We start from the raw sequence: 27,973 nt of genomic DNA, 5'->3' as shown, positions 1-27,973 counted from the left end.
TGGGGGGGGATACCAAGGGGTGGGGACTGATTTCACATTTCACACCAATGACACAGCAGGGAAGGGCCACAGTACCTGAGAGAGTTTCATCTGCATATTAGCAAATACGTGCAGGAAGCCGACCACTGCATCCCACAGCCTGCTGTGAGCCAGGCTCTGTTGGTTCCCAATGCAAGGGCCCTATGGAAAGGAGGGCATCCTTATTTCACTTAAACATTATGAGCCGCTCTGCAACTTGCCCTAGTAAGCGCATATGACACCTGCTTCTATTAGCAGATAGCTCTTTCCAAAAGGCATCTATTTTGTGGGTCAGTATTTTCCCAAGGTATTCCTTTTTGCCCCCTATTGTAGGAACCTAGACCTGCAAAACACCAGTAGGAATTTCACAGTGCAGTGATTTTCAGATATTTTTGTGTTAGCTTCAGAATGCGTTCTTCAAATAAAATATTACAACAAAGAACATGATTTAAGAGTTAAATGCTCTGGTTGATACAGGACTGAAAACCCGTCCTGCCCACCTCTCACCTACCCCTTGGCCTAAGAGGGATTCTGAGGAACTTCAGGCTTCCACAATTTGAAAAGCAAGCCCTACTGTTTTCAGTCAAAGCTATACATAAAATGCATGATCGCATAGCTATCAGGTAAAAAAAAATGTGGATAATATTGCTAATGTTCAACTGCCTTTAGGGTCTTCATATCATTAACGTAAACTTTAGATGGAATATCATCTCTACCTTTTCTGAAAGCCAAACATAGAGGGATGACTTCATTCCCAGTTTGCATTTTCCGTTAATAACCTTTCCTCTTTTTACATTATTGAATCAACACTTAAAAAAATAAACTGTTTGGAATTCTTCCACATGGGAGATTTGTCTATTCTTTCTTATATATTTAGTCATTTATTCACATTAATATGGACTTCACATCTTCATCTTCTGCTTTGGGTTATCATCCAATACTACTTTATTTATTTTGTCACTCAAATTTTTCCAGTTTTGGCCACTGGGAGCTCTGGGAGCTCTTTCAGTTGGCTCCTGTGTCCCTTGGACATAACACCATCTTTTTTTTTTTTTTTTTTTTTTTTTTTTTTTGCATTTCCTTGCACTATAGGATTCTCCAGGCTCATCCGATAGATTTCTTGCCCCAGCACTTGGACCAGCCCTTTCTCTAAGAAGCCTGGTTCCTCTCACTGGAGAATGGTATTAGAAGCCATTAGAAACCAGCTAGTTGTGCTTGCTTCTACTGTGATGTCATTACTTTAAGGCCCTCTCAGCTGCCAGAGCAGCAGGTATTTGTGTATACAAAATATATAGAAATGTTTCTATCTGCTTTAGTATTAAGTTGAGCATGAACTTAGCATACTGATGTAGCCAACTCTAATGCATTTCCACTGGGGTCATCTAGCTACTTCTTGTGTATCTGTAACCTTCCATTCACCAGGGAGAAACCTTGCCCCTGCCATTTAATGACTGCTCACTTCCATTATATATGTAGAATGGGTACAGAATTGTTAACACAAGAAAAACTTTAGCAACTAAAGTGTTCATGTACAGTTCCTTTTGCCTTTGGTCTTACAGTGTGTATTCATTTCCAAAGTTTCTTAGGTCAGTATCTTATTCCCCACCTCTTCAGGGAGATCATTTTTTACATTTTTTTATACACTTAGATTCTTCTGTCATTTTCTGCCTTCATTTCTCATTATTCACTCTTCCTTATAGTTTATTTCGTTTTTATCCTTTAACTCATCTCCAAATCACTCTTCAATAATAAATTTCCAAAAAGAACACATGTAGCATCTAAAGTTCTAGAAAAGCCTTGGCAGAATGTCCAGGAGAGAGGGCAGCACAAGAGATATTGCCTGCCTTCCTAAGTCATCTAAGCTTGTTGAAAAAATCATTGTTTGTGTGCATTTGGTGTCTGATCCGTAGAAGCCCCTAGATTATTTTTGGAACAAAACCAGCTGTTGTAAGAAACTTACATTCACCAAAAATAAGCTTTTTTTTTCCCTTTTGGGTTAAGTGCTCCAAGGGAAATTCTGAAGATTAGAATGGGTTCCACAGAGAGCAAATCAAATGCCTGTCAAATCTGTTCAATGCCCTTCACAGGTATTTCACATTCTGTCACCCTTCAGATCAGTCACCTGCTTCTACGTTTCTCTCGCCATGTTCTTACAATCCTTGAGTAAAACAAGGGCTGATCTCTCCCTTAAAATATTCCTTTTCAAGTTGATAGTTCTGTATGTAGTTTAATAAGCAAATATAATTGGAGTGTGCTGGTTGGCTCATGAGATGGTTTTTAAAATATATCTTGTGGGGCGCCTGGGCGGCTCAGTTGGTTAAGCGGCCGACTTCAGCTCAGGTCATGATCTTGCGGTCCGTGAATTCGAGCCCCACGTCGGGCTCTGTGCTGACAGCTCAGAGCCCAGAGCTTGTTTCAGATTCTGTGTCTCCCTCTCTCTGACCCTCCCCCGTTCATGCTCTGCCTCTCTCTGTCTCAAAATTAAATAAATGTTAAAAAAAAATGTAAAAATAAAATAAAATAAAATAAAATAAAATAAAATAAAATAAAATATATCTTGTATTACATCCCAGAGGACTATGATATGGCTACTGATATCATAGAAAATTATGCCTGAGTACACCCTGTTTTTACAGTTGTTAGACCACTGTAGGCAATGACCACAGGCTGTTGTAAACAGAGAAAGAGCACTGCAAGATCTGAATGTTCAACTTGAAATTCATTTCTAGACTTGACTGCCACTGGACAGAGTTTATGTGCTGCTAAGTTACCTTTTCCACAGAGTGAATTTCTGAGAAACTAGTAGGCTGTCATAAATTCTGTTTTTGATCTAAAGACTCAGGATAACCCCATTTATACCTTTATTCCTTCATTCTATCAATTACTCCACTCCATTCTCCATGCTTACTGAACACCAAGGATGTGCTGCTTGTGCTAGAAATGAAGAATTTTAGATTGAATGAGAAATTTTCTGCCTGCAGCAAGTTTTCAGTCCAGAAGGGAAAGGAAAACGTAACTAGATAAATGCAGAGTAGGACAACGCTATGACTAGGTCATGGAGAGGGAGATTAACTACAGCTTCTCATAGAGGGTAGTGCTGTTGGGAGTTCTCTCGTACAACTGGCTCCTATCTGTCGATAAATATTGTCAGTGCTAGGGCCAGATGCACAGTCCATATATGCATCCAAATATTCTGTATGGGATACAGAACATGGGAATGTTAAAAATGTTCTGTTTTCAGGCATGCATTCTATAGCACATACCTGGATGTATTCTGTAAGAGAATTGAAAATCTGCTTCGTGACTGCCAGAGCTTTGGAAAAGTTGTGCTGTCCAGATTCATCAATGATGTCCTTCCCTGAATAATACCAGTAGAAATCACTGATTGATTCCTAAGAATAAACAAGTAGAGTTTAGTATTTCTCAAATTTCAGTCCGTGATGCTAAACCCAATGTTCAGGAAGAGTACAAGAGAATCCTACATTTCTATGACCTCTTTGTAGAGATAGAAACCCAGGACTCGGGCCACCTGGGTGGCTCAGTCAGTTAAGCATCCGACTTCTGCTCAGGTCATGATCTCATGGTTCATGAGCTTGAGCTCAGTATTGGACTCTGTGCTGACAGCTCAGACCCGGGAGCCTGCTTCCGAGTCTGTGTCTCCCTCTCTCTCTGTCCCTCCCCGACTCATGCTCTGTTTGTGTCTCTCAAAAATAAATAACACATTAAAAAAAATTAAGAAAAAGAGAGACTCAGGACTCTGAGAAAGCGCAGACATATCTCATCCTTAACGTCTTTTATGTACATATACCCCTTTAAAAAAGAACAGATAGGAAAGAGGATAGTGTTCAGCTGGATGTTGGTGACCATGATGTAGGACAACTTACTCACAATGAAAAACATACATTAAAGGCAATACTGATTATCATCCAAAAAATGGGCACAATGGAGGCAACACATCAGCTGACACTGTTAGGTGCCACGTATCGTTCTGACTCGCTGCATACGTTTAACCTCTCCATCTTTACTATCCTAGGAGATGGGTGCTACCCATTTTACAGATGAGAAAATTGGAACACACGGAGGTTAAACAGATGGCTCCAGGTCACAACTGTAAGCTGTGGAACCAGGGTGAAGAGTCAGCAGAGAGAAAAGAGAATCTTTTTATGTTTGTGTAGATTTTCCTGATATTATTTGGAATTCTTTCCAACAGTTGAACCGAGTGACTTCCTAAGCACAAAGCGACTTCTTAAGACTCATTCCCACCCTCGTCTGTACCTCTGTTTCCTAGTAAAAAAATCTGTTTTCATTCATGCATTGTGGCTCTAGGGCACTGCGGTGAGGTTTTCACCGGCAAAACTGAAGTAAACCAGCATTTTATAACAGATGATGTGATATTTAACCAAGTTCCCTATTTCAGTCTTCAAACACACATATTTAGGTGTTTGACTTCCCCTAAGTGTGTGGACATAAATTATAATCCCTTTCTTATTGGGGCTTGACTGTACGCGGGGCCTTCCCTGACCCCATGGTAACTGTGTTCAGCTTCTGGAGACGTACGTGAGCCACATGCCACCATCCTAGACCCACTCACCTGCAGACGCAGGAGGTAGTCCACGGTACTGATGATGACATTGACAGTGGTGGTGTTGCCCATCTGAGTCCGCAGGAAGTTCTGGAAGTCTGAGAACACCAGGGCTGGGTCAGAGCCTGTTCCCAGCATGCCGAGGGAGCTGGGCAAGTCCCCTCGGCTGAACTCAGAAGAGACGTGCTACGTGAAACGCCTTACACAAGGCCATCCTGTTTGGGTCCTGGCAGGTCCTGCAGGACAGAGTTCTGCCCTGAGCCCCCCCACCCTGGTGATGCCAGAAAGTGGACTTAATGAGCCCCGAGGGACTTGACAGAAAGGGGAGGGTGTTTAGATTCACCATCTGAAGCTTCTGGAAGCAACTTAGCCTGGGTGGCACTAAATAACATCAGCCCTGACGTTAAAGTTCCTTTTACATAAGGTGTTGTTTTTTTTTTTTTTTTTTTTTTTTTTTTTTTTTTTTTTTTTTTTTTTTTTAGGAATGGATTAGCTGTCGTCCTTCAGCCAACAGCTGGTTGTATTAAATGTGGCATCCTGAGCTGAATCATAATTTGGCACCTGAATGTTGTTTTCCTTTGACAAATCAATCTGTTCCACTTACCACTGTTATGTCCTTCACAAAGTAACTGCAGGAATCTAAAGAGATCTCGTGTAAACTCGTCATTCTGGAGTACTTTTTCACCTTGAAAACAGAATACTGGTGAGCATTTGTTTGGCTTCTCAACACAGAACACTTTCCGATGCAAAACAGCAGCAAAATTGATACAGGGCCTGTGTCAGAACAGTTCAGAAAGGGAACTTTAACTGCAGGGGGGAAAAACCCGATTAACCTGGAGCTGAGGCTGCAAAATGCAATGACCAACAAAGCTAAAATGTTCAGCCCCCCACCCCCCATGCATTTGTGAGGAAAACAGCTAGGCTAAGGGCAGTAACGGTTCACAGTCCACACCCATGCTTTACAGATGGAAGACAGTTCCTTAATTAGGCATTGAACTGCTGAGTTAAGCTTCACATGCAACCACCAAGCCTAAAATGTGTCCGCACTGCAGCAACTAAGTAAGGTCCCTGGGGACTCACATACATGGTACACAACTTGGGCCAGAAACTCAGACTTACCACGCTCACGGACAATGACTGGGGATAAGAGAAAAACAGAAGAATGAAAAGTAAGAAAAATCATAAGGACCATGATAAACTGTGTCTAGTTAAGATTGGCTCTATGGACACATCCAGCCTTTATCAAAGCTACCGGTGGAAATATTGTGCTGAAAGTGAGCACACCCTTGCACGTTTAGATGCACCGAGCAGGGGCTCTAACCAGAAATAGTTAACGAAGAAATCAGGAAGAGAATGGCCTTCACATTCATTAGTTACTTACGTGTTCCTTCCTCAGTAACCATCCCCAGGCCTTCAGCTTTATTCTGCCTCTCAAATGCATTCAAATCAAGGACACTTGTAACAGACAAGAGGAAACAAGGTTCAGGGCTACGCACGCCGGGAAAATGGATTTCTAACGTCACTTGTACCTATTGACTAAGAATCTTGTCATTATATTACCATCAATGGCCTAACACATTACAGTGTGGTTGAAAGGGTGACAGTTCCCTGGATTTGTGCCAAGCGGTGTTGTCCAAGGACGCCCACAGCTCACAGACATGCACGGAGAATGGTCAGAAAGAGTTACAACTGCCCTTGTTTGTCCAGTTTGAGCCCTTTCTTACGGGTGAAAATTTAGAAAGGTTTCTCAAGTAGAGTTGGAATAATCTGCTTCTAAGAGCTCCCAAAAGAAAGTTGACTTTAAATTGCACTAATTAATGCTCACCTCCTGCATTTACCTATTCTGAGAATCACAAGGAACTGTAGTTTTTAGTGCTCAGAATGAACATTGATGGAAAAGGCTACAAATTTCAGATTTCAAAGGGTCACACCCTTTTAGAATTGTTGCATCATTCAGAAGCCAACAGTAGCTGGATGAAGCTTTCGGGGGGCAACGGTGTCCGTAGTATTCCTGAACCTGTAATAAGCTGGCCCTTTTTTTTTTCTTGTTCCCACACTTTCTCCAAATTTCTCAGTCACAGCCACCACCAAATCCTACTTAGCCAGGAGCCACGAGCACCACCACAGAACTTGATAAAGAGGACAATGTATAATCATATTATTTCCAATTGGGACTCATTCTAGTTCTGTGACAGGCTCTAGCTCCTTTCCGACTCTGAAAGACTTTACAGAACATCATATAAGGTCTCACAAAAATCTAGCTGTTAGGGTAGCTTGTGGCTGAGTCCTTTAAGAGTCCACAAAACTTTGCCTTCCTTTTACCACTGGGCAAAGGAAATGACCGTTGGATTGGAAAGACATTAGGGAAAAATCCAGCATTTCTTCCCCCTTTTAGGGAGCCACAGATCTTCTGCAACTTAGATACATTTTAAAGAGAAAACAGTGGGGTGCCTGGGTGGCTCAGTCGGTTAAGTGTCCGACTTCAGCTCAGGTCACGATCTCGCGGTCCGCGAGTTCGAGCCCCGCGTCGGGCTCTGGGCTGATGGCTCAGAGCCTGGAGCCTGCTTCCAATTCTGTGTCCCCCTCTCTCTCTGCCCCTCCCCCGTTCATGCTCTGTCTCTCTCTGTCTCAAAAATAAATAAACGTTAAAAAAATAAATAAATAAAGAGAAAACAGTGAAAATTCCTACTGCCATATTGTTGGTTTTTCTCAGATCCTGCTGTAAACAGGGTCTTCTCAATAACATAAAACCATCCTTCTATTTGGGTTTTGCTGTCAAGGGAAACAGGGCCTTTGGACATAGCTGCTTTAAAGCAGCAGTTCTGATTCAGCAGACAATCTGGAGACATTTCTGACCCTTACAGTGTTCCACGCCACCCACTTCAAATGTTTTAACTTCTCTGTTTCAATATTTTACAAATACATATTATTTTTATCATCAGTAGAAAAGCATAAAAATATCCTAAAACTTCTGTGAGAACTCAGTTGGCTTCTAAAGGTATGTCACTTGTCTCTCCAAGCCATCATTATAAATGAGTTTAGTAATAGGAAGTATTACAGACTACTAAGAGAACACTCAGAAATTTAATTGAGAATTTCATGGGCAATATGGAATTGGACTGCCTTGATTTTTGCCATCTCTGAGTCCACATGTACTATTTTACACTGAGTGGGTCAGGTCGGACACTATCACATTTTCTTTTCCTGAGAGAGGTAATAAATGGGTTGGTTATTGGTGGGGAAAAAATGGAGCTCAGTATAAGGGATTGTACTGCAGCTCAAATATGCTCCCTACAACCCCTGGGTGCGATATTTACTCCATCAAAGAAGATTAGCAAAATTATGAACTCCACCAAAAGAATGTCCATCCTGCAAATTTTTAAGTGCAAAGCCTGATGCTCTATTTTTAAGAATATTAATTAGAGGAAAATGAGCTAGATAATTATAACTTTGCTTTCTTTTTTTTTATTTAAAATTTTTAATGTTTGTTAATTTTTGAGAGAGGGAGAAAGAAAGAGACAGAAAGTTAACAGGGGAGGGGCAGAGAGAGAGAGGGAGACACAGAATTCGAAGCAGGCTCTAGGCTCTGAGCTGTCAGCACAGTCTGATGTGAGGGGGGATCAAACCTACAAACCATGAGATCATGACCTGAGCTGAAGTCGGAGTCTTAAACAATGAGCCACCCAGGCATCCTTCTTTCTGTTTTTTTAAAGCTTACCTATTTATTCTGAGAGCACGTGAGAGAACGAGTTGGGGAGGGGCAGAGAGGGAGAGAGAGAGGGAGGGAGGGAGAGAGAAAGAGGGAGGTAGAGAGAGAAAGAGAGGGAGGTGGAGAGGGAGAGGGAGAATTTCAAGCAGGCTCCACACCATCAATGCAGAGCCTGATGTGGGGCTTGAACTCACTAATTGTAAGTTCATGGCCTGAGCCTAAGCCAAGACTTGGACGCTTAATCAACTGAGCCACCAGATGTCCCAACCTTGATTTCTTTCAGAACGAGTTGTAGACTATTCACAGTACATATGAATCTTAGAGGATAAACTGACACTTTTCTTGGAAAGATTGCTAGCTTGTTTCCAAAATGAGCAAGTATGGTAACCTTATGACCTTTGGCTACACATTGTTCATTCGTCAGGGGGTCAGCCATGAGGTGATGCTTACACACATGGTAATAAAAGTGCGAAGTTTAATGCTTTGGTTTTTAGGCTATGGCAAAACATTCCTGGGTTAGGATGTCCCTCTGTCGAAACGGATCTGTCAAAATATGTACCCACCCCATACTTACTCAGGCTCCAAGAACTGTTAAGGATGAAGATTAACAAAGTGCCTAATGGGTCTAATGAAAACACAGCATTAGAGTCCTAGTGAGGTATTCCTCCTCTTTTTCATTCTTTTCTGGATTGACTTTTATGAGGATTTATGTTTAGGCGAAACACTCAGCTCTGAGAAAAACAACATACCCCCAAAAAGGAGGTAAAGGTAATTAAAAAACCGAATGAGGTGTGTGTGTGTGTGCAATGGAGATTACATTTTCCCTTCTGTATGCTCTTTGAACGTAATCTTACAGACTGGAGGAACAATCCCCATCCTTTTAGCTTTCTAAGGCAGGTAGGTCTTTCCTCAACAATTCCTTGACAAACTATTCTATTTTGTGCTCCTCCTCACCCCATTCTTCTTTCTTCTGAACAGAAAAAAAACGCTATAGGTGGTTTTCCCATATTTACCTGCAAGACTGCATAAGGCCGGAAAGGCTTTGAAAGAATCCAGCATCCTTTTTCTCCTTTAGGTAATCTAGCATTTTCTATAAGGGAGACACATTTTAAAAGGAAAAGCAATGTAAATTATGCCACAAATACTGACCCTCCCAAATGTTGTGGAGAAATGCCAAGCCCAGTCACACAGAGTCATATCCAGGTGGTTTGTAATCTTGGGTAAGCATTAGAACCACACAAACCTTTCCATGTGCCTGAGCCCCACCCTCTTGTTATGGAACCGGAATCTCTTTGGATGGACATTTTATTTTATAAAGATCCACTGCCATTTCTGCTAGGGCAGTATAGGAGACCATGGGCATTCACAGATTTACTGTTTAAAGTCTCTCCCATTTGGGAACAAGCACCAGGACTGTGATCTAGTTAAATGTTGCTGAGATAGAATATGAAAAACTCATGTGCTCAGTATGGTACCCTGGAGCAAGGAGCTTAGCCAGTAATGAACCCAGTTGAAAGTTCACTGTCTTTCACAATCAGACTTTGTTACCTCTGTTCTCTGTTACTGGGAAGGCAGTAACTTTGTCTGAACATCATAGAAATGTAAAAAAGAAAGAAAAGAAAAGAAAAAAAAGAAAAGAAAAGAAAAGAAAAGAAAAGAAAAGAAAAGAAAAGAAAAGAAAAGAAAATCAACTGATGGGGTGGTGACGGAAGAGAAGAGAAAGTGAAGGGTGTCTTAGAAAATGGAAGTTCTTTCGTGACAAATTGGTTTGGGAAGAATGAAAGGCTGGGAAAAATTATGTACAATAATGGTAGTTATAAATCTGGAAGTTCTCACAGGCTACATCTCTCTGTGATGTAACCCTCACGAATGCCAAGAGTCTTTGAAATGTCACATTCCTGGGCACACAGATGATTTCAGGCAGAGCCTGGAGGGCCCTGGAGACACCAGAATCTTCCTGTCTCCTTCGACCAGTTTCAACTCAGATTGTTGAATGAGTTCCATGTGCCAGGAGCTCCCCATTAGGCTTCCGTGTGTTCTCATTTAATGCGTGGTGGCAAGAGTTTGTAGTTGCTTCATTCACTGCCGTACCCTTCATCCCAGAACAGAGGCTGACCTTAGTGTTGTCAGCAATCACAATACAGTTACTGAATGAACGAAGAAACAAATGAATGAATGGGCAAACAGGTGTGTGAGGTTTATGAACTCCACTTAACCGACTGGGCTCCTTGCTCATGGAAAGACAGCTAATACGTAAAATGATTAAAATAAAAACCTAAGGCTTAGAGAACTTCCTTCAGAGCCTGTTTGTACAAGAAATAAATCATCTGATGATGAAAAAATTAAATGTTTTTCTCTTTGAACCATGGATAAACCCTCTTTGTCAAGCATACATTTATCTGTAGCCTCCTAGCTCCGGTTTTATCTGTGTTCCCAGCTACTCTGATATAATTGGCCACTAAGGGCAAAACACCAGCACAGGTGATTCTGGGTGGCTCCCGCTGTAGCAGAGCCAACACCTCTCGCCCGAAGTGTGACAGCTGCCAACTGGGGATACCCTGGGAAGTGTGCACTACCAACTGCGAGTCCCCAGTACCTGTTGTACACCAGCGTTGCCCCCATTCAGAATGGCGATCCCCAGCTTCAGAGTCTCAACCACCATGGGGCTCATCTCACCTGCCATGGTGAAGATTCGATTGAATTACCAAGGACACAGAGGGTAAATCACATCTACTGGGCTTTGTTGGGACTCTTTAATAATGACTTCGTGGCACAGTGTGCTATCACTGTGGTAGCTACAGGGCCCATCCACAAATCACAGAATCACCTTTGCTGGCACTTATCATCTGGAGGACCATCTCTGCAGCCCCACGCTCATGCAGTCGAGCTTGTTGGTAGAGGGTTTTCTGCTTTTCCATTTCCTTCTCCTGGAAAGAAAAAACAACCACAAAAAACAAAGCAAGGGAAGATTTATTAATCCTCAGGCAATCTGCCATGGTAAGGTACACTGAGGGAGAGAATCTGCTTAAGGAAGGCAACACATGTAACTTTGAACAGAGGAGACATCTGAGGTTGGTTTTCAGACACTATTCAGCTTTCCAAAACTGCCCATCTACAATTCACTCCTATGGTGATGATGAATTTCCCACTTTCTGCACTGGTAGGAAACATAGCCCATTCCCCTGTAATACTATAATTATAGGAAGTGACCCCTGGTGAAAATGTGTTTGTTTTCAATGTTCCAACGTACAGTGAAAACTGCTGAGGGCTCAGGTGAAGCAAATCTGCCTGAATGTAGATAACACCCATTTATCTAGAATGCTCAGGCAGGGGCGCCTGGGTGGCTCAGTTGGTTGAGTGTCCGACTTCAGCTCAAGTCATGATCTCAGTCTGTGAGTTCGAGCCCCGTGTCGGGCTCTGTGCTGACCGCCCAGAGCCTGTTTCAGATTTTGTGTCTCCTCTCTCTCTGACCCTCCTCCATTCATGCTCTTTGTCTCAAAAATAAATAAACATTAAAAAAAGTTTTTTTTAGAATGCTCAGGCCACCATTAACAGAGACTTTACCAAATATGGAATCCTAGAATGTCAAGGCCTTCCAGAACTATAATTAAGTTACTTTCACTGTTGTCTACTGTGTCTATAAAAAGGGTACCAGTAAACTAATAGGGTTTTTATCTTGGGAGACTCTGAGTCCTGCATGCCTCAAAATCAAAATTGCTAGTAATTACATTTATAGAATAGTGCAAAAATCACCCTAGTGTCTCCATTGGTTTCAGCTTTCATGTTTAGACGTTTGAATTTGTCCTTCTCTCGCTCCTGTTGCTACCATATTTGAGTAGGAGTACAAAATTTCCCAGAAGACCAAACCCGTGGGGGGGTTTGTGGACTGACTGGGTGCCTGCTACTTTTCCTTAGGCTGGAAGAGAGACAACAGAACCATGGCTAATGCATGCGCTCCATGCACGCAGACCTGTGTGCTTGTCACCAGACACACGTGGTGGGTGAGCCACATGGTTAATGTCAGCACCCACCTCTGAAGGTCTGATTGTCGCTTTTGGCTTTGGAGGGTGGCCCTGTCTTCAATCTTAGTAAAAACTTACTTCAAATGTCTTTTCCTTGTCTTCCTCTTCTTCTTCGTCCTCCCCACTCTGACAACTCTGGATTCCGTGGAACAGGGAAAGGAGGAAACAAGTTAAAGATAAGCCTAATAAACAAGACTGTTCTACTGTGCAAGGGCAGGGGACAGGATGTAATTCACACGCACCTCAGGACCTCAGCACTTTGTAAGCCAAGAACATTTTGACCACTGCAGGGCAACATTCTACTCGAAATGTCATCTTTGCAGCTACCAAGGGGTTCAGAAATGAGAAATGGGAACACCAAGCTCACAGAGCCAGCAGGGACCTACCTGGTTTAACCACAGACCTGAACTCTTCCACCATATAAAGTTCTGGTGTAAAGGGAGGCAAGAGTGCAGGGAGCTGTCCCTTTCCAAACAAGAGCTCGGGGCTTGGCAAGAAGACTGGAGACACCTAGGATGTGAATCCCAAAGTGCTCCTTCTCATCATGACCCTGTGGTGCAGCAGCTAAAGGAACAGGTGCTCCTGTACCCCAACTTATCCCTCTTTCTGCCTGATGTGAAGGTTTCACATTTGAGAAGGTGCAATTCCCTTACCACTCAGCATTCCGGAGGCCACGGTCACTCTACGTGACATAGGAACAATGTCACTCTGCCTCTGCCAGAGCACAGGCTCTCATTCCGGTGTCTAAAGCCTGTTTCCAAATGTACTGAACTTCCTTCACCTACAGATGTGTTTGAGTTTTTGGATATGTTCTGAACATTGACTGAAAATGCAAAGACAGTCTATACACCTAAACTCCATATAGCTGGCTTGGAAATGCCGGGTGAACTGAGCCATTGGCACCCACTGTTTCCACAACGCTTCCGAGTTTCCTGAGGGGGATGGTGGAATGGTTTGCTAATGTCACCCCTATGGCACATGAATTGTGCAGTGCCTGGAGTCCATGTCATGACCGAGTCCTATGCCCTGCTGTTCAAAATGACAGTTTTCGTGTGTCTGAAGAAGCAAAAGGGAAGAGAGAAAGACTGAGACGATGAGAGCAGAAAACTCAGGTGTACCTTGGCCATCATGCTGGAATAGGAGGTGTACAAGGGGTCGTCTTCCAATTTGCTGGAAAGAATGGAGGAAATATTTAGCAGGCTCTTTTTTGGACTCAGCAGAAAAGACTAAGAGCCACAGAAATCTAAAACTATATGTACTAGTGAGTGAATGAACAAACCCCTTCCCCCACCCGGATTCTTAGAAACCGCTCTGAAAACCTGCACCAGCATTGGCTGATGGTGGAATTCAGGGATGAAGGTTACAGTTGCAGGCTTCTCTTCAGCCTCAGTGTCTCACGTTATGACGAGAGGGCTGTGGCTTATGTAGTTTCCCTGGATGGTTCCTGATGGCCAACAATAGGGCAGCCAGGAAGAACTGTTTGAATCTGGCACCCCCTTTCCAGGCAGTGCCGTCTGTGGGATGGAGGTGTGGGGCTGGTACAGACACTCCCGGTGCTTCTGAGAAGCAGGACGCTCTGCTGGTGCTGACCTCCTCTCCGTGAGAGCATTGCGGCTAAAATGGAGAATGATCTGATGAAGTGGGTCTGGGTGCTTGTCTGTCTCCTCCTCCTCCTCCTCTTCCACCTTGGGGCATTTCTACACAAACCAATGCAGACACGTGTTAGGCATGGACCTCAGCGCAAAGCCACACAACCACATGCGAACAAAGAGAAGGGAAAGCGCAAGGCACACAGTGCGTCAGATCAAAGCACAGAGAGAAACCACTATGTCGTATGTTTATCACTGGACGAGAAGCCCTTAAGGATGCAAGGTTTGGGACGTAAATATATATATATATATTTTTCAGCCAAAGAAACATTGCAATTCTCAATTCCAACCAAATGAAAGGAAAAGCAAAAGCCTGACCACAAGGGAGGAGCTACAGACTCCAGTGAGCAGAAGTCTCATGCAAGCTCTGGGCACCCGAGTTCAGGAGGGAGGCTCTGGACAGCTCCCCGAGAGGCTGGACCTCTCGGTCAACACTTGAAAGTTCTCCTGGAGAGGTGGGCTGGAACTAGGGGTGGGGCAGGAGTTATAAAACACCGGGGCCATTTGGGGTCTGCTAACTATCCATTTCTCTCCTAACTTCACTGCTGATTCTAAAATCTTCTTCCTGAATGATGTCATCCTGGAGCTCCAAGCCTGGCAGTTTCTCCTCTTTAACTCTTCTCAATCTCCTCTTATGGAAAAGGAAATAGCAGCTGATGCAAGAGGTGGGAGTTTCTAGCAGAGGCAGAGCCCGCAGGGCATACCATATTCAGTAAATTGTGAGAGCTACGCAGGCTGCGTGCATGGTTCCGAAGGGCAGGGCCGAAAGGGCAGGGCTCACTGTCAAGTTCACCCTCATCAAGAAGCTGGGAAAACTTAAGAGCCGTCATTCTCACTGATGGGAGTAGAGGAAAAGAATGGAGGGCATAAAGACAAACGGGAGAAAAATGGGAGAGAAAGGATTAAAAGCAAAGCAGAGAGGAGAAGGAAAAGAAACAAAGGGAGACAGGGAAAGAGAAACAAAAGACTGGATATGAGAAACACAGAACAAGATTAACAGAGAGACTAAGGGATGAGAGAAAAAATAAACGGGGGAAGTAAGGGGAAAGAGAAAAAAAGAACCATGGGTTGGTCAATGGAATGGAGGGTTTCTTTTTTGTCTGAACCAGGACGAGGCTCTGTGGTGCTTCTGCAGTCAGCTTTTTTCCCCTTGCATGTTGTTTTAAGTAGTTTTAGAGCATGAAGTCTGTTAGAGACGGGGCATGACACGTTTTCCGAAGGGCCAGATACAGGAATGTGAAATGCAGGAAGGGGATTTGGATGTGCCTTCCCTAAAGCAGAGCTACTGGCCAGAAATGCAGAGCCTCGGCTAGGACGGGGTGGCCTCCTGCAACCAATGGTGCTCAAAACTTCACTTAGCGTGAACTTTTCATCGCATGGCTGTGCATCCCGAGAAATATTAGTTGTTAATAATGATGATGAGGATGGTAACAGTAGCACCTCCAAGTGAAATTCATCCTCTGGCTCCTACGACCATTAGCAGGGCCTCCTCTGAGAATTTACACAGTTAGTTCCTTCCCAACGGATACATCCGATTCTTTGTGAATGTTTAACTGTTACAACACACACACATGAATACAAAAGTCAAATTCATTCACACCCATATCTGCTTCCAGCTCAGTCAGTACTTACAGCCAAGTCCTGTACTAGTTTCTCTTCAAAGGAATACTCCTCTGTTTCTATCCAAAATCTCTGATAGCCATGGAGGAAGAGGTTAATGGAGCGGTGCCTGAGCGGAAGGGGTGAGAGTGAGGTCAAGAGGGATCCATGGCACACCTTGTTTTAGTTTGGGTGGTTAACGGTTAGTAAGCAGGACAGACTTTTGTACAATTCTTGCCTTCTGATTGGTCAGGGCAGCCGGAAGTACACCAGAAGCATTAATTTCAAAGAAACCAGAACCCTCTAACATGCCAGTTCCCGAATGTCTGGAACACCTTCTGAATGAACTAATCATGGTTAGTGGGGGGAGCTGGTGGTAACTGAATTCCTACTCTGGTCACGAGGGGTCTTTATCACATTTCTCCTCTAATGAGAAATGATTCATTGGGCCAAGACACAATCCTGAAGTATCTGGTTAATATGGCAACATGGTTATCCCTTTTGGCCAATAACCTGTCCAGGTAATCCCATTTAAGTAATGCCGACGGCGAGTGGTGTAGCCGCAGATATATCGAAAGCAGCAAAGCATGGGTCCTTTGCAGTGTCTCCAAGGAACGACACCTCCAAGGTGCTCCGGCTTTTGTTAGGAAGGCAAGACTTGGGTGTGCTATGCTTCGAGCACCACTTCTGTATGCCGCATGGACTCCAGTGGTGGCCCTGGAACACTGAGTAACTGTCAAGAGCCACCTACTCTCTAAAAGCCAGGACTGACTCCTGGGAATATGGCACTGAATCGTGGTTAACTGATTCCCAGAGGTGAGGATAGTGGTGAGAGGGAACGAGTAAAAAAATAAGATGCAGGTCAACATCAGAGTCATCTAAGACCTCACCTTGGTTTCTGGAAGAACACAACCCTTGCTGTCTTTCTTCGAATTCTGACCAATCAGAGGTCTTCTTAAAAATTGTACAAATTTGTGTGTTTATGGTAATGTTAAATCATGAATCAAGAAAGGAGGAGTGTGCAGAAAGTGAGTGGGTCTCTCCACAGGTTACATTACCATTAAAATGGGTATAAGCCTGTCATACTGAGTTTTTTCATTAACCTTTTCCAGCCAAACCCGTTGAAAGGTGTTCAGGAAGAAATTGTTAATTTTGTGTCTGGAGAAAAGCACACAGGTTGTCTTTTAAAAACTAACATCAGAGAAACAGTTTTCACATAATAAAATAAATCCCTTTAGCCCTTCCATCTGGAAGACTCCATGCAGTTTACATCATGACAAGGTGGAGAAAGAAGTGGTCTCCACCACCAGCCTCTCCGTTTTTATTATTGTTGTTATAAAATATACCTACAATCCTCCATGCTGGGGAGAAATCCAAGGCAAACTCTCTAAAAAGCTGGGTTACAGGCGGGCCTGGCCACATTTCATCAAAGACACAGTGAATTCCTGGACTTAACTGTTCCCTGTACAGGGGTAGAGAGGGTTGCTGAAGGAGCAACCGAAACATAAGAGGACGCTACTAACATTTTCAAAGGATTTAGGAAAAAAAATCCTTGTTTCGTGAGATTTCATTTCTGCCTGGCTGGCCCTGAAGACATGTGCTGAGAACAGAGTCCTCCCGGAGACCCAGTTAGCACATGAGGCATGGGCCTCTACCACAGAGGAAAGCCGATGCCTTTGGATACTTCACCACTTCTAGGAAACAGACAAAAATCCTGTGCATTTTTGCCTTCTCTGCTGGGCTATGAATTTCACTTTTCTGCCAGGACTTTAGTGGCCTTCATACCCACGACTATTTGACTTAAAATTTTGGCTTCTCATTCATGAATTCTACTTCCGAAGACACTAGTCTGTTTTCTCAAGAGTCCTGGAGGACCAGGTGTGTGCCTCAGAGGTCATCATTCTTCACTATCTTCAAAGACCCCAGTGGGAAAGCTCAGGAGGCCAACTGGCTCAACACAGGGTCACAGGATGAATGATGGCCAAGAAACACAATCTGCTGAAAGCAAGTGTCAAGCCTAGGAATCGTCTGTTAGCTCATAGTCCAAGGGAACATTTATTTACATTCAGAAAATGCCTTTCCAAGTCAGTTTATTTTTCCTGACCAGGTGAGGATGGTTCATACTGATTTGCAAGCTGATGAAGCAGAGGCTGATATTCTATCACCAGCTTTGTTTACTGGTCACAGGCCCGACCTTGTTGACTCTGCAATCACTCTAAGGATGGGAGAACCGCCACATCGCCAATGACACCGAGTCAAGTGTTAGTGGTCAACGTTTATCCAATCTGCACTGATACTCTGCCCTGTGTTGATGGAGTACATTTCAGAAAAGCCTTCACATATTTTTGACTGCAGAGTATAGACCGACCACACAGATAAGGCAATATGCCCATAACTGGCCTCTTACGACATCTTTAGCCAGTGCCCTTTCTTCATCTTGAGGGTGATGACACTGTGCGCAGGGATTCTCAAGTTACATTTCTGTAGCTGATGAGGAAACAAAGTAATTTTGGGGCCATCCAAGTACCTCAGTATAGATACATTGTTTGATCTGTTGATGGATTCTGAGTAAAGCATTTTAGAGACCCTCCTTTTTCCAGGGTTCCTTTACATCCTCACAAAGAATCCCACCTCAGTAAAACTAAGAGCTTCCATATGCTAACTAGGCTGACTTTAAGGTGTAAAATGGGGAGTTAAGGCAGGCATGGGGCACTAGGGAATCACATGTGTTTTCAGTTTTTCTGCTTACCTTGACTGCCTTAATAGCCCATGATACTACATGCAGATTGTAAGGGCGCCATTTATGGAAAACTCCATTGGAAAACTTGGATCATGGGTGTTCGTGCCACAAGGGAGCACAGCTGAGGGAGGAAACCTTAATTCCCATCACTGGCTCCCATGCCAGAAGAATATGACAGAATACTTACCTGGGCAAGTTGTACAGAGGGGCCATCCTGAAACAGGCCACCACTGCCCGTTTCCGCTGCTTTGATAACAGTTTGTGCCAGACTGCCTTCTTGGACCTCAAAGGCTGTTCGACCTGAGAAGACATCACAAGGGTAGGTGCACACCAGGCTAACTGGGTGGCAGGAGGGAGTCACCTGCAGCTAAGGCTTCGCAACCCTGAAAGAGTTCTGATTTCTCAACCACAGCCAGCCAAAGGTACCCAGCAGCAAATTATTCAATTTTTTTATTGTTTATTTTTGAGAGAGAGAGAGAGAGAGAGAGAGAGAGAGACAGAGTGCGAGTGGGGGAGGGGCAGAGAGAGAGGGAGACACAGAACCCAAAGTAGGCTCCAGGCTCTGAGCTGTCAGCATACAGCCTGACGTGGGGCTTGAACTCACGGACCGTGAGATCAAGACCTGAGCTCAAGTCGGACGCTTACCCAACAGAGCCACCCAGGCGCCCCTCAGGAGCAAATGATTCAGTTTGTGGAGGTCTTAGGTTGTCTGCCTTCTCCTACCTGTTTTTGTTATGTTTATTGCCTAATAGAAGGTTTACGGATGGGTAGGGGGATTTGAAGGGGTCATTGATCTAAAGGCAAAAATTTGTAAAAAAAAAAAAAAAAAAAAAAAAGAAAGAAAGAAAGAAAGAAAGAAAGAAAGAAAGAAAGAAAGAAAGAAAGAAAATAAAGTAAGGAAACCTCTGAGGGAAAAGCATTGAGGAATCTGCTACCACCAGGCACCAAGATGACATCTGGAGGTAAGCTGGGATGATACTTGTTCCTGGTTTTGGGTCTTATGAAAACATTAAAAATTTTTTTTTTTTTTACTATTTACTTATTTTTGGGAGACAGAGAGACAGAGTGCAAGCAGGAGAGGGGCAGAGAGAGAGAGAGGAAGAGATACAGAATCTGAAGCAGGCTCCAGGCTCCGAGCTGTCAGCACAGAGCCCAACACGGGACTCGAACCCATGAAGCGCGGGATCATGACCTGGCCTGAAGTCCGATGCTTACCCTTAGACTGAGCCATCCAGGTGCCCCAAGAACACTTAACTAAGAGCTGAGTGTAGAGGACAGCTTTCTAGTCTCCAGGGCAGTCTCGCTTCCTCAGTCCTCAGGGCAGATGTGCCTTACCTGCTCCAGATGGAAGACAGCTGCGGAAATTCTCTGTACGCGCTCTACGGTCTTTTCGGGATTGGAAGGTTCTTCACTCTTCAAAACATCTTTGTAGAGGTTCAGCTGCCACTTTACTGCTGGGTCATCCGACTGCAAATTAAAGCACACAGGAGGTGAGCAGCACCTCTTGCACTGAAAAAGCCTTGACTCCTCACGTGGTTTCAGAACACCTGAGACTCTTCTGTTACTGCTTCTTTCTCATTTTCTCTATCATCTTCACCGGAACATTGCAGATGCTACATAGAAACTTCGTATTCTAGCCTGTATCTCTTAACTCGTCCTATTTCCATCCCTTTCTATCTGTACTGCATTCTAATTTCCTGAAATCAACCTTCCAATTCATAAATTTTCTTTTCAGCTGTGCCTAGACTGTTTTTTGACCTACAAATTGGATTTTTAATTTTAATGAATGCTTTTAACTTTTGTAATCACTACGTGGTTTTTGTCAATCCCATATCCACTCTCCTTAAAAAAAATGAAAGAGCAAGTGTTGCTTTATGGCTACCATAGCTATCTTTAGCTCTTTAAATATTTATCAACCACACTAATTTTTAAATTTCTTTCTACAGTTCCTTAAGCTTGAATTCTTCTCTTGGTTACATCTTCTGATTCTCTAATGATGGTGGATTTTCTTTCATGTTTTTTTTTGTTGTTGTTTAAACATGACCTTGTCTTCAGGTGGAGTTTTATTTATTGGCATGTTAGCCTGTATTCTAAGAGGTGGAGAGTCTCCAAGTGGTTTTAGGGTTGTCTCTATAGGAGATTTATAGGTAAGGTTTAAGGCTAATTTTATGTAAGTTTCTTGCTCTGCATTTGTGCACAGCATGGGTAATTAGGTCCCACACTCTTCTTCGTTGAAGGCTATTAACAACCCCAGCGTCTAAGATACATATATGGTTCAGAAAGCTCTATTAATTTTCCCAGCTGCATCAACTTCTCCTCATTCCTGTGATTTACAGTGTCTTGTTTATCCTGGCACTTGGGATATCTTTTTACTGCCTTTTTGTGTAGCGTATTTTCCCCACTATACCCATATGTTTGGGGTAGAAAGAAGTGGCTCTTTGTGTCAGCCTAATCCCGCATCTTAGGGTGTATTCTGCCTGAGGAAAGAGTTGTTCAGATTCACAGGCCTAGAAAAAAAAAATCTCAGACAGCCTTTAAAATCTAAGTGGTCCTCCCCGCCCCCCCCCGCCCCCCACCCCCGGTTTGTACCAACTCCAAATCTCTAGATCAGGCTGTGCTAAAACTCCCCCACCCCCCACGTGTCCATTTCACTGTTGAAGAAGCCTCACAGTCAGTAAATTTTGAGACCTGATCTAACCCCCCTGCTATGGCTGGATGTTTATACATGGCAGGTGGGAAGGCATGCTTCATTAAATGCCTCTTTGCATCCTCTTTGTAATAGCAAAGGAAAGAACAAAAATGAAGGGCAAACCCTACACCCCCCCCGCCCCTCCCCCCAACAACAACAAAAACTAAAGGCAGAGAGCTAGTCCTACCACTTAAACATCAGTACTGGGAGACATTTTTTTAGAACACGTTAGAGAGAACAGGAGTAAACTAAATGGGAGGAGGGCCCCCTACAGCCAGAGGGAAGCCTGCATGAGTTCCGTCTTCCTGCCACATCACCTTTTCCTGCAGGTGCAAGTTATTCCGCACATGTTCTTTCACCTCTTCATCGGTGTCCCTCTGTGGAAAGAGACGTTCAGTTTTATTCCTAGAGGTCACTATGGAAATATAAAGTAAGGTGCAGGGATGTATGGGCAGCATATGGGCAGTTTTGCTGTGATCTTTTTTTTTTAAGTTTATTTATTTTGAGAGAGAGAGACAAGAGTGAGCAGGGGAAGCAGCAGAGAGAGAGGGAGAGAAAATCCCAAGCAGGCTCTGCACTGTCAGCTTGGAGCCCGACACGGGACTCAAACTCAAGAACTATGTGATCACGACCCAATCGGAAGCCAACAGTCGGATGCTTAACTGACTGAGCCACCCAGGCGCCCAGCTGCAATGTTTATTATAAGAACAAAAGAAGAAAAATTATAGACTTGTCCTAAGGGCATGTGCTCTCAAACCAGTTTTTAAAAAAAATTTTTTTAATGTTTATTTTTGAGACAGAGAGAGACACAGCATGAATGGAGGAGGGTCAGAGAGAGAGGGAGACACAGAATCTGAAGCAGGCTCCAGACTCTGAGCTGTCAGCACAGAGCCCGATGCGGGGCTCGAACTCACAGACCGTGAGATCATGACCTGAGCCGAAGTCGGACGCTTAACTGACTGAGTCACCCAGGCGCCCTAAACCAGTTTTTTTTTTAAATTTATTTTTTTATTTTTATTTTTAGGGACAGAGAGAGAGCAAGTGGAAGGGAGGGAGGGAGGGAGAGAGCACGAGAATCTTAAACAGGCTCCATGCTCAGCACAGAGCCTGAGGTGGGGCTCAATCCCACAACCCTGGGATCATGACAAGAGCTGGAATCAAGAGTCAGATGCGCAACCCACTAAGCCACCCAGGCGCCCCCAAACCAGTAAAGGTGAGAGTGTATCGCCTGTGTGCACCTTGGTTTCTGTTCATCTGTCGCCCTGGGAAGGAGAACTAGCCCTTCAGGCTCTGAGGAGCTGCCACCACCAGTATTCCACGCTCAGCCAGAGCAGACGGGGGACTTACATAGCTGTATCGTGACTTTGCAAGGGAGATTAGCTCCTGATCGCCTGGTGTGCACATATTCAAACCAATGGGCAGCATTTTCTTGAGCGCAGCCACGATGAGAGAGGTCTGGATGGAGTACAAGTCTCCCCTCCGCTTGGTCTTCTTCCGTTCCTGGTCCTGTCCTCCAGACTAGGAGATGAGGTTGAAATAAACAGAGGGGCTCAGTGATTCTGAGAGGAACGGCCTCCTCTTGGAGGCAGCCTGCCTCCTTGTTGCCCTGTCAGTACAGGGGGGGCGGGGGGCTCAGTACATGTCAAAGCACAGTGAGAGGAGTGTGTGAAACACAACCGGGTGGCCATAAAGGACCAGCACTGGTCCTGTGCCCTCTCCCTGTGCACATGCTCACAGAACCACGTAAGTGGACACACACCACGGACACCTGCAGTCTTGGCTCACTCATTTCCGGGCCCAAATGAACAAATAAACTGGTGTCTTTCCAAAAGAATGGTTTGATAACTGATGAGATGACTCCAGGAAAGAACTGAGAATCCTGATGCTGGGGCATCAGTAAACACACGGAAGACGTTCTACGTTGAACTGCTCTGTTGCCAAGGCTGAAGCCAGTGTTTTGGAGCACCGCATCCCGCTCAACCTCTACCCCGAGGCAGTGCAAATTCTCACCGGAAAACACAAGTCCCAAAGTAGGGCTGCTTTGGGATCTGGCAGGGGAAAGCTCGGAGAAACACTGAATAGAACTCCCCCAGTCTGCGAGAGTCTACCCTTCTTTTGCTTAAACTGAATCTACCCAGTGAAGTCCACCCACCGGAGTAGTAGGTTTCAGAAGAGTTCAAGGCTCTGCACTGAGGCTCTCAATTGAGAACCCTCAGTGTCCCTGACACATGGCCTATGGGTAGACTCAAGGACACAAGCCCTGCAGTGACTGGATTTTTGTGAGGTCAGCCTCTGAAGGAGCACACTGTCCACCTGCTACCTCACTTGCTAGACTTTGTGTCAGTTGGGCAGGTGCTTAATGGAAGTGTGGGAATGTCGGAGAGCCAGAAGCAGGGGCTGTGGAGGGAAAGACACATGGAGCCCAGTGAAGCCTGGCTTTATGAGGTGCCTGTGAAATGTTTGCAGGAATCAGGGGGCAGTACTGTGGTTTATGACGACATATAGACACAGGGCTCTGGGAGCAGCGGGAGGCCAGGGGCCTCTCCCGGAACTGGCAGTGTGAGACTTGGGACCCTGAGCTGGAGCAGAATTCATCTTAGGAGGCACAGGTTTTCTGAGAGAAGAGGAGGGTGAGAATTAACACTCCCTTGGGACTGATCTCTTCAATTACTTTAAATTACCTTTAAAGTATGAAAGAGGATCGTCATTATTAATGGACACTCTTAAAATGGATATGATTGCCTTCACCCAGCCTGTGGTGACTGTACCTTCAGGTGGTTACATGACAGCAACCACAGCGAAGCTCCTGGCCAGCAAAACTGAGGCCGGCCAAACACCACCAGACAATTCTGCTGGTTGCAGGGCACCTTGTGCTGGGTGCTCCAAAACAGCAGGTCAGGCCCGGGACAGCAGGGGGAGGGGGTGGTCAGAAATAATGAGCAGTGGGTAAGAAAGGAGACTAAGAGAAGGCAGCTTCGTGTGTTCCAGAACATGGTGGAAAGTGAAAGCTGGCTCCTGCAAAGACCGCGAAGAGTTCTATCATTTACTGAGTGCTTGCTAGGTTCCTCACATGTTCTACCATCAGGCATAGAATTCTAAAGGTCGTGCCTAAGGCAAAACTCCTTTACGGTCTACATTCCCCTTGAACATCATCCATAAAGGACAGAACCTGGTTTTGTGTCCTGTACTACGAGGTGCCCTGTACATATAAATGTAAAAGGTAAATAGTAACATGCAGTATGCAATCAAGTAAATATGCAAAATGTAACGAGGCGGATTCGATACCCGAGTCAAATAATTTCTTGCTCGCTCTATTTTATTTGGCCAATCTCATGGTGTTCTTGTTATAAATGCTGCATGTGTGATGTGACTCCAATGTGCCTGTACTTAAATAAAACATTTCTAATCTTCCCAATAACTCTGATACACAAACAAATCCGTTATGTAAGTGAGAACATGATGCTCAGGGAAGGTAAAGGATTTTTCCAAGGTCATACAGCAGGTGAGCATCTGAGTCAACATCCAGACCCAAGTCTACCTGGCCATGGCTCCATTTTCCCTCTCTAACTAAGGGCTAGTGACCTAGCTCTTGCACGTCTCCTTTTCTCTGTCACACAGCCTAGGGCAGGGAGCTTGTGACAATGGCAGCAGACACACATTAATGAACAGAGAGAAATATTTCCAGGTTCTCATCTGTATGGGTCACTGGAAAGTCGTCCCAGCGTTTATTCCACCATATGCACACTTCGTGCAAAAACACATGGTTATCTGATTTCAGATCTTGAAGGTGAGTCATTGGAAAACTCTTTGGGTCAAGGGAGCCTTGCATAAGAGGCAGAGGTATACAGTGTGAAAAACCTGGGGCCACTGACAGCACAGAGGACTCTGACCCTGCATGGCACAGCAGAGGAGTGAGCCTCCTGGGCTCTACGCCCTGTTGGCATCCCTATCTCTGTCAGTGTGCTGGCTGCAGAGTGGGCAGCTGGGGAAGGGAGCAGAGATAGCAAGGAGACCTCGGTTAGGGTGAGGCTTGGCTGGCTTCCCCGGCTTCCCCATTCCAAGGGTGGGTAGGCCTACATTCACTCTTTGACGGGCAGGTGTCTTCCCTGGAGCAGGCCTGGGGGACCTCCAGGTGGGAAGATCCATTCTGTACCACCCCCATGGTGATCACAGTGCAGAGGGTGGCCAGAGCCTGGCACCTCTAATACTATGACAGAAAAGACACGTCATGCATTTGACCTGTACCTTTACTTGCATGGCCTGTGTGGGAAGACAAAAGAAAAGAAACAAGGAGAAGAGTCAGTCAGTAAAAAGCAGGGGTCCAAGGCATAAGGTAGCACATGTTAGTCATAGCTTCTTAGCCCCCATTTGTCAGCCAGCACAACCGAAACTCAACAGTTCTGGAAGCCAGTTGAGCATGGCATGAAAAGTGAGTGGGAGGTTAGTATGGAGGTTAATTTGGTCAAGAGGACTTACACCCAAACCAAGCAAAACACCCCCGAGTCAAGTTCACCTTGAAGATTAACCTCCCTGAGCGTGTGCCACTCAGACCCACGTGGGCTTCTGGTCTGGCTGCCCACACGAACCTTTTAGATCTAGAGCCTTTCCCCTCCCCTTCCTCCCTCCTTTCACCTGGGTGGGCTGTAGATAATCTGTCATGTAACCAAAGACCCCATTTTCCTTCTTCCTTCCACCCACCCACATTATCACCTTCAGCAGATCTGTGGTTGGGAAAAGAGAAGGAAGAACTGGGCTAAGGGGCAATGTGTGTGCTTCCATGAAAAGGAGGTTTGCTAACAAGAAGTCCTCTAGGGGCACCTGGGTGGCTCAGTTACTTAAGCGTCCGACTCTTGATTTCAGTTCAGGTCAGAGCCTGCTTGGGATTCGCTCTCCCCTCGCTCTCTGCCCCTTTCCTGCTTGCACACACGCACTCTTTCTCTCAAAAGAAGCAAACATTAAAAAAAAGAGAAAACGTTTAAAAAAATAAAATAAAAATAGGCAAGCCTGCACCATGTGAAGTTCTTATCCCTATACTAAAAGGTTAAATGAAGGCAAGTCAACCCAACATTAGGTATTAGGGGGAAAGGTGAATTTCTGCAAGCCAGTCTGAGAATGAGAAATCAAGAGAGAGAAAGCGAAGGAGGGAAGGCAATGAGAGGAGGGAAGAGGATGGAGGAGGGGGGAGGTGGGTAGGGTAGAAAAGAGTGAGAGAGGGAGGGGAAGCCCTCCCCCACCCCCAGGGGGAGACAGAGAGCTGGAGAGAGATAGAAAGGGGGACAGGTAGGGAGAAGAGGAGAAAACGGGAGCTGCACAAGAGCAAGGGGAACAGAGACTAAGTGAGAAAGGTGGGCACTGGAGGGAAGGAGGAGAGACTGGAGTAAGATAAGTCTGAATACCCTTGAAAACCTCAAAGATGAGCTCACAACTCTTCTCTGTCCTTTTTCAATACACCAAATTCACACTCATGGGTGGAGAGGCTTTAAACAATGAGGCACTCTAATATTTCCTGCCTTCCAACCCTTTTTTACTCATAATCTTGGGCAAGAGACCCACATTTCTTGGGCTAAACATGTTCTAACTTACCATTCCCCTCCAAGGAAGCTGCTGCCATTTTTACAGAAAACAAAACAAGTTTAAAAACAAAACAAAACAAAACAAAAAACACTTGCTCAGCTTAGTTACATTTAGCTTAACACATATTTGCAAACTGGTGTTATATAAAGAAAATATACAATGAGCTCTCCAAAACAACCTGCTTTCGCTGCCAGAAAAGGAACACATCTTTGAACCAATCTTCAATGAATCAAGTATAAATAGTGTGGCCCACCGTATATTTTGTTTCTGCCTCCTTTCCATTTGCAATGGCATGTGCAGTGTGTGTAGGCATGCAGCATTCGAATACACAGATCTCTGCCAACAACCGCCATATGCACTGAGGCCAAGTTCATTTATACAACACCAGAATTCAGTTAAGAGTGGAGATAAAAGCAAGCACAGGTGACCATTCAGATTAGGTAGCAGAGAGAACATCTAATTTCAGGGAGGAAAAGGCAGTGGAGATTGAACTCATAGTAAGAATACCTCCTCCTCATTCTCTCAATATGTAGTTCTACGTCCAAAGAATACCAGAAATGCCTATGAGTTGCTATTTATTGGATGCATGGTATCTCTCCATCTGAATGAACGTGCTGCATTTATCTCTATCCTAGAGATGCAGTTTAAAGCTGACTTGTAAACATAGCATCCTGGTAGAGCTCGGAGGAGGCAGATAGTAAGCTCAAGCCCGTTCTATAGATTGGTAAACCGGGGTCCAGAAGAGTTACGTGGACGATGCAAGGCCAATACCTTTAGTCAACAGCTGGGCCAAGGGTAGGACTTAGCTTCCTTTCAGTCTCTAGTCCTACTTACTACTATACTTTGTGTCTCAACTGAGGCAACAAGATCAACAGGCATATTTGTCACCCTAAGGAGCATGGTAAATGTTATTTAACACCTGTGGCCTGTCCTCACATTCATCACACTGTAACGTTGACCCTTTTCCACGTAGCTCAGGAAAAACTGGCATCCAAGGTCAAGGGGAATTAAATGAAAGTGTTTGCTCCTACAAACGAACCTTATCAAAGATGCACAGATTCTGAATATGACCATCCTCTGACAAGACAAACATGCCCTTTTCCTTATTCGGCAATATGAATGAACAGAATTTCCAGTTAGTTTGTTAGTAGGTTAGTTTTGAAATGTCATCCTCTGTCACCTCATCTCTTTCCAAGTGTAAACCTAAGGACTCTAAGTAACCACTCAACACCGGAGCATTGAGATGTCTTTGCCATTTCTGCTCATCTGGGATCCAAATCCTCATACCAGAGTCATTTCCATTGCTTTGCTGCCATCCGCTGACAATAACAATGGGTGCTAGCTGGTTCAGTGCTGAGCCCGTGGATCTAACCCAAGGTGAAGGTACCATA

General features: G+C 44.6%; 1 protein-coding gene across 1 annotated transcript in view; it reads right to left on the bottom strand.

Annotated features, from left to right (window-relative positions):
• Positions 1-27,973, bottom strand: part of RYR3 (ryanodine receptor 3) — a 535,021-nt gene that overhangs the window by 31,479 nt on the left and 475,569 nt on the right. The window contains 17 exon segments of the mRNA XM_058738297.1: positions 76-180; positions 3,282-3,410; positions 4,610-4,698; positions 5,205-5,285; positions 5,720-5,737; positions 5,982-6,055; positions 9,323-9,399; positions 10,906-10,985; positions 11,137-11,236; positions 12,410-12,466; positions 13,450-13,501; positions 13,922-14,028; positions 15,613-15,709; positions 18,507-18,619; positions 19,655-19,786; positions 21,326-21,385; positions 22,356-22,526. Of these exon segments, the coding sequence (XP_058594280.1) occupies positions 76-180; positions 3,282-3,410; positions 4,610-4,698; positions 5,205-5,285; positions 5,720-5,737; positions 5,982-6,055; positions 9,323-9,399; positions 10,906-10,985; positions 11,137-11,236; positions 12,410-12,466; positions 13,450-13,501; positions 13,922-14,028; positions 15,613-15,709; positions 18,507-18,619; positions 19,655-19,786; positions 21,326-21,385; positions 22,356-22,526 (1,542 nt within the window).

The sequence above is a fragment of the Neofelis nebulosa genome, chromosome 7 (genome assembly GCF_028018385.1).
Source record: "Neofelis nebulosa isolate mNeoNeb1 chromosome 7, mNeoNeb1.pri, whole genome shotgun sequence".
NCBI lineage: Eukaryota > Metazoa > Chordata > Mammalia > Carnivora > Felidae > Neofelis > Neofelis nebulosa.
This window is presented reverse-complemented; position numbering and strand designations above follow the sequence as displayed.